This window comes from Thermobia domestica, chromosome 1 (assembly GCF_964235325.1).
Source record: "Thermobia domestica chromosome 1, izTheDome1.hap1.1, whole genome shotgun sequence".
Taxonomy (NCBI): domain Eukaryota; kingdom Metazoa; phylum Arthropoda; class Insecta; order Zygentoma; family Lepismatidae; genus Thermobia; species Thermobia domestica.
Genome location: NC_137454.1, coordinates 376,079,847 through 376,095,612, shown reverse-complemented (window position 1 = coordinate 376,095,612; position 15,766 = coordinate 376,079,847). Strand labels below are relative to the sequence as shown.

At 37.0% G+C, this 15,766-nt stretch overlaps 1 protein-coding gene across 1 annotated transcript; it reads right to left on the bottom strand.

The window, feature by feature from the left end:
* Positions 1 to 4,961: 4,961 nt before the first annotated feature.
* LOC145664523 (uncharacterized) lies at positions 4,962 to 8,330 on the bottom strand. The gene is made up of 2 exons (XM_081731262.1): positions 5,242 to 8,330; positions 4,962 to 5,141 (listed from the first exon to the last, which is right to left on the bottom strand). Exon 1 carries the CDS (start codon positions 8,269 to 8,271, stop codon positions 5,524 to 5,526), a length of 2,748 nt encoding a protein of 915 aa, XP_081587388.1. The 5' UTR covers positions 8,272 to 8,330; the 3' UTR covers positions 4,962 to 5,141; positions 5,242 to 5,523.
* Between the last annotated feature and the right edge of the window lie 7,436 nt (positions 8,331 to 15,766).

The window sequence follows — 15,766 nt, the reverse complement described above, 5'->3', positions numbered from 1 at the left end:
AACTACCGGTTGCTGAATGGTGTGTATTAACCAAGTTTGCCGATATAATTGCTTCATATAGCTATTGCAATAACAATAACAACAACAATAATAATAATAATAATAATAATAATAATAATAATAATAATAATAATAATAATAATAATAAAGCAGAAGAAGAAGAAGAAGAAGAAGAAGAAGAAGAAGAACAGAATTTAAAAAGTCGCATATGTTAAAAGTTTGACGTGCAGAGTAAGTCCTAATGTGAGAATAAATGTAAGCGTGGTTTGTTCGTGCGTGCTACTCAAACTGCGCAACTCACTACCTAGTCCCATAAGGGTAGGTACAGTAGCCTTGCGTCCTCCAACCGTGAAGAATATTTGGGTTTGAGCCTATGCGTGTCCTAAGAGGAAGGAAGAGATTGAAAGAAAGAAAAGTGGTTTAGAAATTATGCAAACGTAGAATATCTCACGAGGTGAGGTGATATAGAGTTCAGCGTGTCTTTCAGCTACTACTCTATACAAGACGTGCATCTACGACTTAACGTGGAACCAGAACCACACGACTCCTGACGGGAATCGAAACCCGTATCACCTCTAGTTCTATTATGGGAGACACAGGAACATGTAAAAATACTCGAAAATGAACGATATTAATGTTAAATCCATAGCTTTTGAGTACATGAATTATGTATGATACCCTCTATATCGTTCACATCAAAGTTTAGCATTATCGGCATGGAGGTTTAATGGGAGGGGTGAAAATTAAAAATTCCTAATTGAAAGATATGAGTGTCTATTCAATAGCTTTTGGGGTCGCTGAAATGAATAATTACACTCCCGATACTATTAAAGCCCAAAGCTTTACTCTTTCGTTAGCAGGAAGTTTATTCATTTACTTAACTCAGGACACCTTAAAGTTAAGGATATGAAACTCGATGCATATATTTCTAATTCAAAATTATTATATACGTATTGTAGCTTAGACTTCTAAGGAGGGGAAGGGACAATTTATGCAATGATTTCCTTCACATTCGAATAAACTATTGCCCCATGATATTGCGAAAACTCATTTCAAGTGGTGTCATTGCTAATAGTTTTCCGTATTTGTTTATATCCCTACTCATTTATAACAGTACGGTATCTCATTTTTCCTGTGACGGGAGCAACACCTAAGCGAGCATTCAGTAAAGTAAATGCCATTAAAATCTATATTCATAGCACAGTGGTGCAAATAAAGTTGAGCTCTTTGGCAATCTTTTGCATGGGAAGCGAATAAAGCCACCACTTTGGAAAAGTAGCTAATGAATTTCTCTCCGAAAAATCTCACCCGGACATTTATTTTACAGGTGGTGGTTTATAGCTATACTTAAGTTTGTTGAAATTGCTCCAGTGAGGCGAGACACTGAAGTCATTCGTAATAAGGGGGGAAGGGACATGTAAAAGTAGTCAAATATGAACAATATTAGTATCGAAATCATAGTTTTCGTGGTCGCAGATGAATAGTGACGCTGTCGATGTTGCTTAGGTACACCTTGTCTCAAAAAGGTTGAGCGCATTCTTTATTGCTGTTTCGAGGCAAAAATTTTCTAAGTCCAACTTCGGGTATCATCGGGAAAAAGTAAACCAGGTTCGAACCTCGAAGCCAACCTTTGCAATCGGGAAAAATCTTGCAGATGTGTTTTTCTTCTTTTAAATATAATAAGACTTGTTACCAATTATATATAAAAAAGCAACATTGATTGAAATACTTAATGATACAATATCTCGAAACTGTATTAATGCCAGCACATGCTTGTTTGTCATTTTGCTCTCCATACTTAATGGAATATTTAGATACGTAAACGAATCTTTCCATATGTAAAAGAATGGTGAAAGTTAACACATAGAACATTATTCTCTCCTGAGTACTAAAATAAGAGTCAAAGTAGAACAAAAACAGCGTTTGCAGTGGATATGAATGTAATTATTATCTTAAATACCGTTATATATCGCTAGAAGTATTGTTCGTGGAGCGCTTGTGTTAGCTCAGGGGTGCGCCGTTGGATTTCAAATCGTAAGGTCGAGGGTTCGCTTCCGATCTGAGTCAATGTTTTTTTATGAAATTCTTTTTTCCGCAATGCATGAAAAATTATATAAAATAATTACATTAAAATACGTCAGCTGTATATATATAACATACAATCATTGCAGAACAAAGTGATTATTATGTTTAAAATATAACAGGTGATCACAGTACGTTGGTATTCTATGATATATGTGAATGTTAAATACAAATTAAGAAAATAATATCATTGCAATGAATAAATTATGTAGTGTATTTATTTGGAGCTATTTGTCATCGGAAGTTACTTCTGAATTTTCTCATTACAGCAAGTGATTTACGCTTTCTGAAGGGTAAAGAGACCATTCAGGTATAAACATAAATTATTATACAAACTCCAATCTTCGTTACAGACACAAAACTCCCGATCCCCAAAACTATGTAAACAGGAAATTTACGAACACGAAGTCATGTCTAAGAGACTTACTTATACTCGAGAAAGAAAGCAGAATAGGATTTCTTTCCAAAGGATTTCAGTTCAATAATCTGCAAGGCTTTTGTATATGGATGTGGTCCCTTTCTCTCCGCCAATATATATAAAGTAAAAGCGATCGATATTAGTGTCGAATCCATAGTTCTCGTTGTTGCAGAAATTAATAATTACAACTCCGAAAGCGTTAAAGTCCAAATTTAACTCTCATCGTAAAGCTCCTTTGTGGTTAAGCGTATAGCGTACACGCTTTCGGTGTGGGAGACCCAGATTCGGCCCCCAGCGAGAGCTCATGTAGTTCGCGTTAATTAGTAGGTCTACGTCTCATATAGCCTCACTGCTGACGGGACGTTAAACTCAAAATCAATTCAATTGGTTCAAAACCCATTATTATGGCGGGCGATAAAGGATGAAAAATAAAATGTCTCAAGTGATTGAGATTAGTGTGAAATCCATAGTTTGAGTTCGTGACACTGTTACAAACACAATATCATTTAATGCCACGTTTTGGTATGAGCGACTATGCCTCCTGGATTTTGAATTTACAGGAGCAACATCAAAAGCATTGCTCACACAGCTCTAAATGTTTTGATGTATGTATACGTGTATATTCCAGCGAAACTCCGGAATGTCTGGAGCAACTTTTACCTAACATGGGAGACATATTACTTTCAATCTAAGGAAAAAAATATTGTGGAATTCAGATACCTCAAGGGATTGAAGTTGGGAAGAGTGGAGTAGTAGGGGTCCGCGTATGCCCGAATGACTCATCCTCACTCTCTTTTACGACCAGGATTTTTGAACTTCGTTCCCTTTTACGGCTAAGATGAATGCTTTGGTACCTCGATTCTGATTGGCTGAGAGAAGTCACGTGACGTTAAGCCCCGCCCACGCGGGAAATTCAAATTTTCCAGGTCACGTGGTATGACGTCATGAGTCACCCCGACCTCACCAGGGGTTTTTGAAATTTGTTCCCTTTTACGGGTAAGATGTGTGTTTTGATTGGTTGATAGCTGTCACGTGATTTTAGACCCTGCGATATTTGAAATTCGTTCCCTTTTACGGGTAAGATGAGTGTTTATGATTGGTTGATAGCGGTCACATGATCTTAGACCCTGGGTTTTGAAATTTGGGTATCCTCTTTGATGAGTACTTTGGTACTACGATACATGATCTTAGACCCGCTACACGCTGAACAGGTCACATGGTATGACGTCATGTTTTACCCTTGCGGGGGAAATCCATTACTAATTCGTTTTCCTTTTACGGGTAAGATGAGTGCTTTGGTACCTTGATTCTGATTGGATGATAGAGATCACGTGATTTTAGGTCCTAGGATTTTTGAAATTAGGGTGTCCTTTCTGATGTATACTTTGGTATCTCGATTCTGATTGGAAGATAGAAGTCACATGATTTTAGACCCGCCACACGATGAACAGATTACATGGGAAAATCCCTCACTCATTTGTTTCCTTTTACAGGTAAGATGAATGTTTTGGTACCTCAATTTTGATTGGAGGATAGAAGTCACATAATCTTACCCTCACCCCAATGCTAGACATTCAGAGTGGTATGACAGTGATCACCCTCGACCTGGATTTTTTTAATGGTTATCCTTTTTGGTACCTTAAAGTTCCCGTGGAGGGTTCAACCCATCCTTAAATAACCCTTTTATGGATGAAGTTTACATTAAATATTATCGTTCTCTTTGACAGATAAGATGATTCTTACCTTGATGGAGATCCTGTCCTTGAATTAGTAGCCTATGTCTCTGGAAGTAACAATGGTGAAAGAGGGGTGTTGCTTGTAGATTTCTTATAACACATTGTTGTGAGTTTAAGCGATTTTTTAAACGCTCAGTAAGCGCTTCATTAATGGAAACAGTGTTGCCAGATTTTTTCTTACCGAAACTGCTCCGATTCTTTTCGAAACGGTTCCGCAGAGTGTAAGAAATTTTAAACTAAAAATTTTTCGAACTAAAAAAATTTGTAACTAAAAAAATTTTAAAACAAAAAATTTTCGAACTAAAAAATTTTGAAACAAAAATTTCAAAAAAATTCGAACTAAAAAATTAAACTAAAAACTTTCGAACTAAATTTTCAAATCAAAAAATTTTCGAACTAAAAATTTTCGAACCCAAAAAAAAATTCGAACTAAAAAAAATTAAAAATTTTTCGAAAAATATTTTAAACTAAAAACTTTCGAACTAAATTTTAAAATCAAAATTTTTCGAACTAAAAATTTTAAAAAAATTTCGAACCAATTTTTAAAACAAGTTTCGTACTAAAGATGTAAACCACATTTGAAAATTTTCAAATTAAAAATTTTTCGAACTAAATTAAAAATCAAATTTTGGACACTAAAAAAATTCTTTAATTATTTTTTCGAACAAAATCATGTAAACCAAATCTTGAATATATTTTCCACCTTAAATTTTCAAGATTACCATTTATTTGAAAACAAGTGTTCAGGGTTTCAAGAAATAATAAAACATATTTTTTTTCAACTTGTTGTATTTTAACGAAAGGTATGTGCTCTTTCTATACATGTTTATTAACATAATAAATACAGGATCTAGTTTAATGAATATATTGGACGTGTCATCATCTTCGAATGTTGTAGACGTATCCTGTAAAGAAAAAGAAGAAACGACGGATTAATTTAAGAATTTCTTTTTTTCTGAAACAATAAAAATGAGTCAATATTGATAAGAGAGAAATAAAACTTACTCGTAAATGATGGATCTGTTTAGGCTCATCTTCCCCCTCCTCGGGTACATTTCATCCACTGATGGATGTTTACGAACTTTTTCTGGGTACTGCATTTTTCTAGGTGTTGCACCTTTATGGTCAAGGTTCCTCCTTCGGTACGAGATGACTGCATTTCTTCCACTGATGGTGGTGTTGATGGTTTATGAACTCTTGTGGGTACTTCATTTTCTTCTTGGTGTTGCTGCTTTGCGGTTAAGGAAGGGAAAAAGAAAAGGAAAAGGAAAAAAAGAAATGGCGGCCTTATTGGGTATTTACAGTTTTTTCTTCTTCATCTTCTTTTTCCAGTTCCATCTTTTGTTTTTTAACGTACCCGTACGGAACCGTATCATAAGAATTGATTTCTTTAAATCGACGTTTTGTGTACTGGATACTGTACATTTTTTCTTCTTTGCGTGTGACGATGGTATGGTCTTTAGTCCTGCATATCTTATGGGGGATAGTGATGGTGACTTGTCCACGGCATTGATTTGTAATCATTTCTTTTAGCGTATTGAAATTTAATTGTTGTCCTGCATTGTAATTTAATGTAAATCCTCTAATTTTGCATATGTAACTGGTGACGTTGGTATCCGGATTGTATATTTCTAGGCTGTAATTTTTTGGTCCTCCACTGACAAATGTCTTGATGTATGCTCGTGGTCCGTAAGACTCCATCTCGTCCGATAAGCATCCCAAGTACGTTGAAGGTTCAATGGTTGGCTCCCCGGGCTTCTCCGTAAATATTACAGAATCCGTGTCGAAATATAAAACACGTTCCTGCAACATTTCCAGGTACTTGTACAGTTCCAGACGTGCCTGACATGTTGTAAATGCACCTAACACGACATTGGTGTTTCGGTTTTGAACAGGCACATGTTCATTGTACTCCCAGAACGCATACAACATCGTATCATTGATGGGTACAATTTGATGGAGTTTAATGTCGGGGGAAGTGAGTTTTTCATAAAATTCTTCCGGCCGATCAATAATTGTGGTCTGGCTAAAGTTTGATCTTTGCGAAAGTTTTCCCCAAAGAGCATTAAGACAAAGCTTAGATAAACTTCTTCGTGTAGGATTATTTTCAATTTTGGACGGATCCAATGCAATACCTTCACGCTCCAGGACGGTTTGTATGAATTTTGATTTGTCTTCTTCGGTCACACAGGAACTGGGCCAGCCAGACGCTTCCATTTTTGATTTTAAAAATGTATTGATATATTCCGTGAACAAGCCACCTGTTTTCGTGATGGGATCATATTGTTCAATGTCATAATCCCAAATTTCAAAAATTTCCACTGGTTGATATCCCAATTCTATTGCTTTCTGGATTTCATATGATACCCAAGTTCCAGTGAGGCATCGCTCCTGATCGTTGTGCGTACACGTTGCTGTAGGGTCTGGGTTCATTTCTTCGGCACACGCAGCACACAGTGGAAAGAGTAGTTTCTTGTTACATCGGTAAGGCAGGAGACCATGATAAAGATGGCGACTTGGTAATATCGTCATTTTGATTAGACCATTGACTTTATTTATTGGTGGTATATTTTCATCACCCTGTAGATAAATTCGTGGATGGCCTACAGGGTATTTAGCACACTTATTTACATAAGGATAAAGTGAGACAATATCGAAATATTTTATTACTTCCCCCGCTTTTTCGTCGACTTGGTGGTACAATTTCACGCAATTGGTCCTTCCTCCAAAAAAACTATCTCTTGGATTTAATGGTCTGCGGTTCATGTACGGGTGATTCTTCAGATACGTCGCCATTGCAGGATTTTGTTTTAAGAACTGATTAAATTCGCACTCCCACATTTCATGTACAATGTACCCCAATTCACGCAGTCTTGCATTTTTTCTTTGCGTTCGTTCATAACGGAATTCCATGGTGTCTTCTGGATTGCTGTAGATGGGCTGATTACGGCCTGTAGTAAAACATACTTTACACCCGTGGTAAAAACAGCCGGCATGCTCGTAGATGTGCTCCTCTAACGTCTCAGGATCTTGGTAGTAACCATCAACATGGAATCCCGCAATAAACACTTCTTTTTGTCGGGCCGCATGTAAGATTTGTTTTCCTTCGCTTTTTTCAATGTAGGCCAGCCATTGCATTGCAGCGATCGATTGGGTACTTCTCCATCGATATCCATGTGCCGGTAGAATTCCTATGGTGTTGGGTTTAAGGAAATTCCGGCGGAATACTAAATTGGAAGCACTGGCAATCGTGATCGTCTCCAAGAAGGGATTCACTTTGGTTTCTGTTTCAAATGACGTCATAAACGAAACGCATGCTTGTCGCAGTACATTGACATCTTGAATACAATACTTGAGAATTTCTTTCTGAAAATCAAACGTGTCATTACGATGATCGTTGTACCACTGCATGAACTTGTTTCTGTCTTCGACGGCCATTTCATCTGCACCATAATACTTCGTTTCTGGAAGTGGTCCAATATACGATTGATTCTCCTTGGTGTTGAAGAAATGCGGGAAGTAGCCTTTGGTTGCGGGTAAATTGAACGCTTTTGACAATTTACTTAATGCCATAGGTAGGAAGTTCAACGAGTCAATGAACGTCAGATTATTCAACGTTAAACTCAGTATCTTGGTTCCATTTAATATGACGTCAGGTCTCCATTGGCATTGTTCGACCATGGTCTTTAGGATAAAATGTCCATCGTATCCCTTAGCGTTGTGCGCGACACAGAAAATCCTATTTATATTGGGACGACGTTCCCGCAAGTACTGGAGAAAATTATAAACTGGATCCTCTCCTTGGAAAATATGCTGGCGCTGACCACACGTACTGCAAGACTGCTGGATATTATTGTTTTCAACACATGCATAACATACTTGTTCTGCAACCAATAAATTTGGAATGTGTACATACGTATTATCGCCAATATTCGTGTCCTGCATAGATTCTATATCATAGAATATCAATAAGGCTTTCTTTGCGTGCATGAGTGAAGGAACACCAGGTTTCAAGCATTGTCGATCGGGAAGCATAAAACATTGATGGGATCCTGGAACAATCTTCTTACAAACATTGCAAAAGATCTCATTACAATCATGAAGGCGTTCTCCACTTCGTACAAAGGAATATACTCTGTAACATCTAGTACATTGCTTCACCATTTTGCATATAGGTTCCCCTTGATGATATACAATATTACGATGATTGTTAAAACATTGTTCCCCATAAAATTGACGATTGCAGTCGTTACACAGCACTAGCGTTTGGTTCTTGTCGCATAGAGGTCTCTGTAGACATTTGGAGCACGTTACAGGACAATTTTTCACATGTCTGTTACGTTCACTGTATTTTTTATGGCACGCTTCACAGTAGAACTTGGTTGCAAAACAAGCAGTTAAAGATTGGATGATATCAAAATGGCCAGCCAAACAAATCAAATTTATGGGAGTGCGATTTTCATCATTGGGCCCCTCGTACATGATATCATGGCCTGTGAAACTAGTATACACAGTAATTTTATATTCTTTGAGGTATGCCTGGAATTGTCGAATTTCATTTACACTGGCACCATGATCCAAATTGACTCTTGCATTTGCACATAGCGCATCGACTTCTTGATCCACAACATATTTCGATTGGCGTTGATACTGCTTATAACGTTGCACATCTACATTCTTGTATGCCTTCAGACCAATAGCAATAACAAGGGCGTACGCCAAGCACCTTGAATCTTGATTTTGTACACGTACAATCCCTTTTTTGCAACGTAACAATTCTTCATTTTGAAGTACTCCTTGCCGCAAACCGCCGCCGTAGCCACGTGGTATATCCACACGATGGAAATGAACGGTGAATGGCTCGTGCAGGAGAAATGCATTGTTACTTTGTAACACTCTTTCAAAGGAGGCCCACATCGTTTCCAGTGTTAAGTTTCGTGCTTGGCGAAAACTCACCCAAAACGGTTTATTCGTGTTACGTGGCGATATTACTGATAAACCAACCATCGCCTCATCGTCGACATTGGCTAACAAATGATCTAGCATTGCTTGGAAACTATTATGTACATACTGTATGATATCGGTTCCTACGGGCGGTGCATTAAATTGAATTTCGAGCATTCTGCCCTCGATGTTAAATCGTCTATAATGACGCGTGATTTCATTGCGAACAATAAAACCCGATTCGGCCATATTAATAAAAGGAGAAAACAAACAAACAGGTACGGTAAAACAAATATGTAATGTGGGGAAAAAAGGAATTGAGCAGCGTGAATTTACTACAAAAGAAAAGAAGAAAGAAAAATCTTAATCACCTGATAACATTCATGATAAATTCTTAACTAAACAATTCATGTAAAGGTCCTGAGTTTGATTCCCTGGCGGTGACGTTCAAAATCTCATTATGAAAGCACACGTACTAGAAATCAAAGTTTTTTTAAATAATTATGTTACTGAAATGAGTGTTTTATTGTCGTCAAACTCGAGAGCATTACATCAGCATGTAACTGACCTACCATTCTATAGTGATAAAAAGAATGCATGAAATGAATGAATGTTTCATCAGTGCTGAGATGTGATAAAGTACGCGTCAGCATTTTCCCCACTCACAACGACCTTTAAATGATGCGTTTGCAAGTTGAAGAGATTCATCAAGCATTAACGATACACATACGTAATTGTCGAAACAAAATCTGTATAGTGTATTTTTTTTATTGTGACTATGCGGTTAGCGTACATGGTTCGGACGTGGAAGGCCCTTGTTCAAGCCTCGGTGGGTTTGCTTTTCCACGTCGGGGCATGTCAAGCCTTTTCTGAAATTTAATATTCTCACACGTTATCATACATTCTTTTCAAAACTAAGCTAAATGGTTGACGTGCACACCTCATAATACATAAACGTACATAAATCGTCTATAATGACGAGTGATTTCATTACAAACAGTAAAACCCGATTGGACCATGATTAAAAATGAAAACAACAAACAGGTACGGTAAAACAAATATGTAATGGGAAAAAAGGAATTGAGCAGCGTGAATTTGAGTTGATTTTTTGATTTTTAGTTTAGCGTCCCTTTCAGCAGCGAGGCTATATGAGACGTGGACCTACTGATTAACGTGGAATCCGAACCACATGAGCTCCCCGCCGGGAATCGAACCCTGGTCTCCCACACCAAAGGCACGTATGCTAACCGCTTAGTCCGGGAAATCATAACATTCATGATAAATTCTTAACTAAGCAATTCATGTAAAGGTCCTGAGTTTGATTCCTGGCGGTGACGTTCAGAATCTCATTATGAAAGCATATGTACTAAAAATCAAAGTTTTTTTTTTAAATAATTATGTTACTGAAATGAGTGTTTTATTGCTGTCAAACTCGAGAGCACTACATCAGCATATAACTGACCTACCACTCTATAGTGATAAAAAAAAGAATGCATGAAATGAATGAATGTTTCAACAGTACTGAGATGTGATAAAGCATGCGTAAGCATTTTTTTTCTACTCACAACGACCTTTAAATGATGCGTTTGCAAGTTGAAGAGATTCATCAAACATTAACGTTACACATACGTAATTGTCAAAACAAAATCTGTATAGCGTAAAAACTTTTAACCACATATTCATACACTCGTGGCTAAGCGGTTAGCGTACATGCTTCGGATGTGGAAGGTCCTGGTTCAATCCTCGGTGGGTTTGCTTTTTTGAAATTTAATATTCTCATGCGTTATCATACATTCTTTTCAAAACTAAGCTAAATGGTTGACGTACACGCCTCTGGCCCTGGTTCAATCCCAGGTGATTGCTCGAATATCACGTTAAGCTGAAGGGGCCGCTAATGCTTTCAAAGGGAATCGAACCATATTATTCTCAGGCATAGTTTCTGAAATTTTGTAATGTATTCTTTTCAAAACTAAGCGCACACATCTTTGGCCATGGCTCAATTCCCGACGGGCGCTTGCTGAAGGGTCGCTAAACCATATCATTTATCGTGCTTACTTCTAATGTGTGGAGGTTCCTGATTCGTACTCCCACTTTCCCATTCCACTAATTCCTCATAGTCTAAATATTTCGTACTAAAAGTAAAACACTGTATTCGTGATCCGCCCACAAATGATTTTGGAATCTTGTGTGACAAATAAAATCTCACTGAACTTACCTCAAATTCAATGAACAAAAAGTCGGTGCAATGAAGCTTCTTAAATGAAGACACTTCTAAAAAAGCAGATCTTCTTCACTCGATAGTTGAGAGCGATGTAGGATTTGAAAAATGAAATTTAGATTTTTATTTAGGTCGCTGCGAAAACGATGTCACCGTCAGCCAATCAGAAACGAGGAAATTTATAAAATGACATCACAACGAACCAATCAAAACGCTCGCTGCTCTTGTCATGAATCACGAACCAAAACGATGTGTAACAATCGATCGTGACGTCATTCAAGTTTCTCAATAGTTACATCATATAGTATCACAGTTCTGATCCCAATTCCCTTCTGTCAGGATCATGTCACTACTTGTCGTAACTGTGACGACATTTCATTTTCATCATATTCCATACGAGAATGTCAATGTTTGCTTTTTTTTCCATGAATCATGCTGACACGTTCGTAGTAAAACTAAAGTAATGCGATTCGCTGACGTTTGCATTTTTTCAATCATATGTGCTTCTATGTCGTCACACAAAGAAGTCTATCAGCATTTTATTTTAATCCACGTTACACTGTCAGATTTATTTTCTTAAAGTATATGTGTATCCTTTTCAAGGACCATGGTTCGAAACCCACCAAGCATGATTAAATCCGAATTCATTTAAGCGGTTAGGATACACATCTTTGGTTTGAAAGACCTGAGTTCGATTCCTGGAGAAACATTTCTTAGGATTTTTCTAAAACTTGGTTTCAATTTCTAGTTCGAAAATTTTAAAAGTTTAGTTCGATAAAAAGTTTGATTTGAGAAGTGTTACACTGTCAGATTTATTTTCTTAAAGTATATGTGTATCCTTTTCAAGGACCATGGTTCGAAACCCAGCAAGATCGATTAAAACCGAATTCATTTAAGCGGTTAGCATACACATCTTTGGTTTGAAAGACCTGAGTTCGATTCCTGGAGAAACATTTCTTAGGATTTTTTCTTAAACTTGGTTTCAATTTCTAGTTCGAAAATTTTAAAAGTTTAGTTCGATAAAAAGTTTGATTTGAAAATTTTTAGATGTGATTTACATCTTTAGTTCGAAACTTTTGTTTTTAAAAATGTTTTAGTTCGACAAAATTTTGTTTCAATTTTTTTAGTTCGAAATTTTTTTTGGGTTCGAAAATTTTTTGTTTGAAACTTTTTTGTTTCAAAATTTTTTTAGTTCGAAATTTTTTTTTGGGTTCGAAAATTTTTTGTTTGAAACTTTTTTGTTTCAAAATTTTTTGTTTAAAATTTTTTTAGTTACAAAAATTTTTTTAGTTCGAAAAATTTTTTAGTTTAAAATTTCTTGTACTCTGCGGAACCGTTTCGAAAAGAATCGGAGCAGTTTCGGTAAGAAAAAATCTGGCAACACTGTTTCCATTAATGAAGCGCTTACTGAGCGTTTAAAAAATCGCTTAAACTCACAACAATGTGTTATAAGAAATCTACAAGTGACACCTCTCTTTCACCATTGTTACTTCCAGAGACATAGGCTACTAATTCAAGGACAGGATCTCCATCAAGGTAAGAATCATCTTATCTGTCAAAGAGAACGATAATATTTAATGTAAACTTCAGTACAATATCATGATACCAAAAAAGGGTTATTTAAGGAGGAGGTTGAACCCTTCATGGGAACTTTAAGGATAACCATAAAAGGGAACAAAATTCTAAAATCCAGGATCACCGACATATCGCTCTATATTTCACTCATGGGGTGTGTGGCGGATCTAAGATCACGTGACCTCTGTCGGCCAATCAGCATCGAGGTACCAAAGGACTCATCTTACCCATAAAAAGGGAACGAATTTTAAAAGTCACAGGGCTTAAGATCACGTGACCTCTATCATCGTGGTACCAAAGGACTCATCTTACCCATAAAAGGGAACGAATTTTAAAAATCCCAGGGCCTAAGATCACGTGACCTCTATCAGCCAATCATAAACACTCATCTTACCCGTAAAAGGGAACGAATTTCAAATATCGCAGGGTCTAAAATCACGTGACAGCTATCAACCAATCAAAACACACATCTTACCCGTAAAAGGGAACAAATTTCAAAAACCCCTGGTGAGGTCGGGGTGACTCATGACGTCATACCACGTGACCTGGAAAATTTGAATTTCCCGCGTGGACGGGGCTTAACGTCACGTGACTTCTCTCAGCCAATCAGAATCGAGGTACCAAAGCATTCATCTTAGCCGTAAAAGGGAACGAAGTTCAAAAATCCTGGTCGTAAAAGAGAGTGAGGATGAGTCATTCGGGCATACGCGGACCCCTACTACTAGTGGCATGTAAAAATAGTGTAAAATGACTGATTGTAGAGTGTTATCCATTGTTTTCTCGGTCGTTGAGATGAGTAGTGAGGCACTCAATGGCATTATATCCAAATTCATCCTCATCTTTACAGGATGAGGGGCTTGGAGATATGATTAATAAAATGAAAACACATGAAAATTTTCATTCACAACATGAAAATTTTAGATGTCATGTTAGCAGTTATTACAGCAACATACTTCACACTACAACCTTTCCCTCACTCCTGTTGTTCGGCCATGTTGTTTTCAGGCGTTTACGTTTTTCTGAATATCTCAGCATTATTTGTTCTATCAAAATGAAAATTGCGGAATAAATCTCTATTTCAAATTTCCTTTAGAAATAAGAAGCTACTGAGTCATAATGTTATATGAATCACTTTTACTCTTCTAATAGAAACAAACCCTTGACCCCCAAGCGTTACCGGACCAAATGTTCTTTGGACGAAATGTGCTTTGAACTAAACATCCCTGGACGAAATGTCCTTTGGACCAATTCTCCTTTGGACGAAATGTCCTTTGGACCAATTGTATTTTAGACGAAATGTCATTTGGACGAATTGTCCTTTGGACCAAATGTCTTTGGATTAAATGTCTCTGGACGAAATGTTCTTTGGACGAAATATCTTTGGACTAAAAGGGTGGCCACCGGGTGGGCCAGTGTGAGTCACGGTGAGTGGTGTTTCGCAGTAGGTCACGTCCTTTTGACCCACGATCCACTGATCCACTCACAAATCTTGACCCATTTCACCCACTTACCAACCGATCCACTGACCCACTCCATCTTTGATTTTAACATGTCTTGTTTCATTTAAAAGACGAAACATACATCCACATAATTTTTTCATCGATTGCGAAGGTTGGCTTAATATCATAATTGTAATGGTAATTTGTTCTTAAGGTGAGAAATTGATATGATTAAAAAGCCCATCTAGACGTGGGTACAAATTACCTTCCAAAGTTATTAGAAACGCTTTCTCACCCCGAAAACTATGAATTCGACAAATATTTAAGTAATTTTTGAGATTTTATTTTTAGCTCTCCCAGGCCATCATCCTGTGAAGATGGGGATGAATTTGGATGTAACCTCCATTTGGAGCATCACTATCCATCTCAACGACCGAGAAAATTATGGATAAAACACTAAGATCAGTCGTTTTACATTATTTTTACATGTCACACCTCCCAACTTCCATAACTTCATACTACTACAATATTTTCTTCTTTGATTGAAAGTAATATGTCCCCCAAGTTTGGTAAAGGTTGTCCCAGACATTCCAGAACTACGCTCTCCTTATTAGATGTGCTGGGGGATCTTACTCTTACTGGAAGTTGAACTTAAACTTAAAGGTCATCAGAACTGCTCCCAATGAACTTGGCGACCACGAAAGATATGGGTTGTATACTAACATTGGTTATTTTCAATTATTTCTACATGTCAAATTTCACAAACTCCTTCATTGTGTTAATGAGGGCTTAACTTACATGGCATCTGAAGTTCCAATCTTTACCTAAGAGACCCCCAAAATTATAGATTCGACACTAATGTAGGTCTTTTTTTATAATTTTGATGTCAGTCCCTTTCATTCCTCCTAGGACAGCAAACGGATACTGCCACTGCTAGGACAAAATTTGGTCTTAAATGGCATTAAAATTTCTACCAATTAATTCAGCGAACAGTGCTGCATTTAGAAGCTCGGCGTCCCTACGCACTTTTGCTCTCGGCGCTCCCAATAACTACACATTTCTCCGTCCCTTGATCCCTAACTTACAAATAAAACTTAATTCGAATATGCTTAATTAGTGAATTTATTGCAGTTAAATACCACTCACTAGATGCTACAGCTACAATTACGTAACAAAAAATAAATGGTAAACATGTTCTGAATTATTTTCAGATTTCTTACGCTATCATTAAATATATTAGAATAGTAAAAGAGGACTGCTCATGAAATAGTATATTTGCTCTCGATTTTTTTAACTTTTTCATACGAAAAAATTAAAATTTTAAACTTTGCACTCTTCAAATATGTTACGGGCC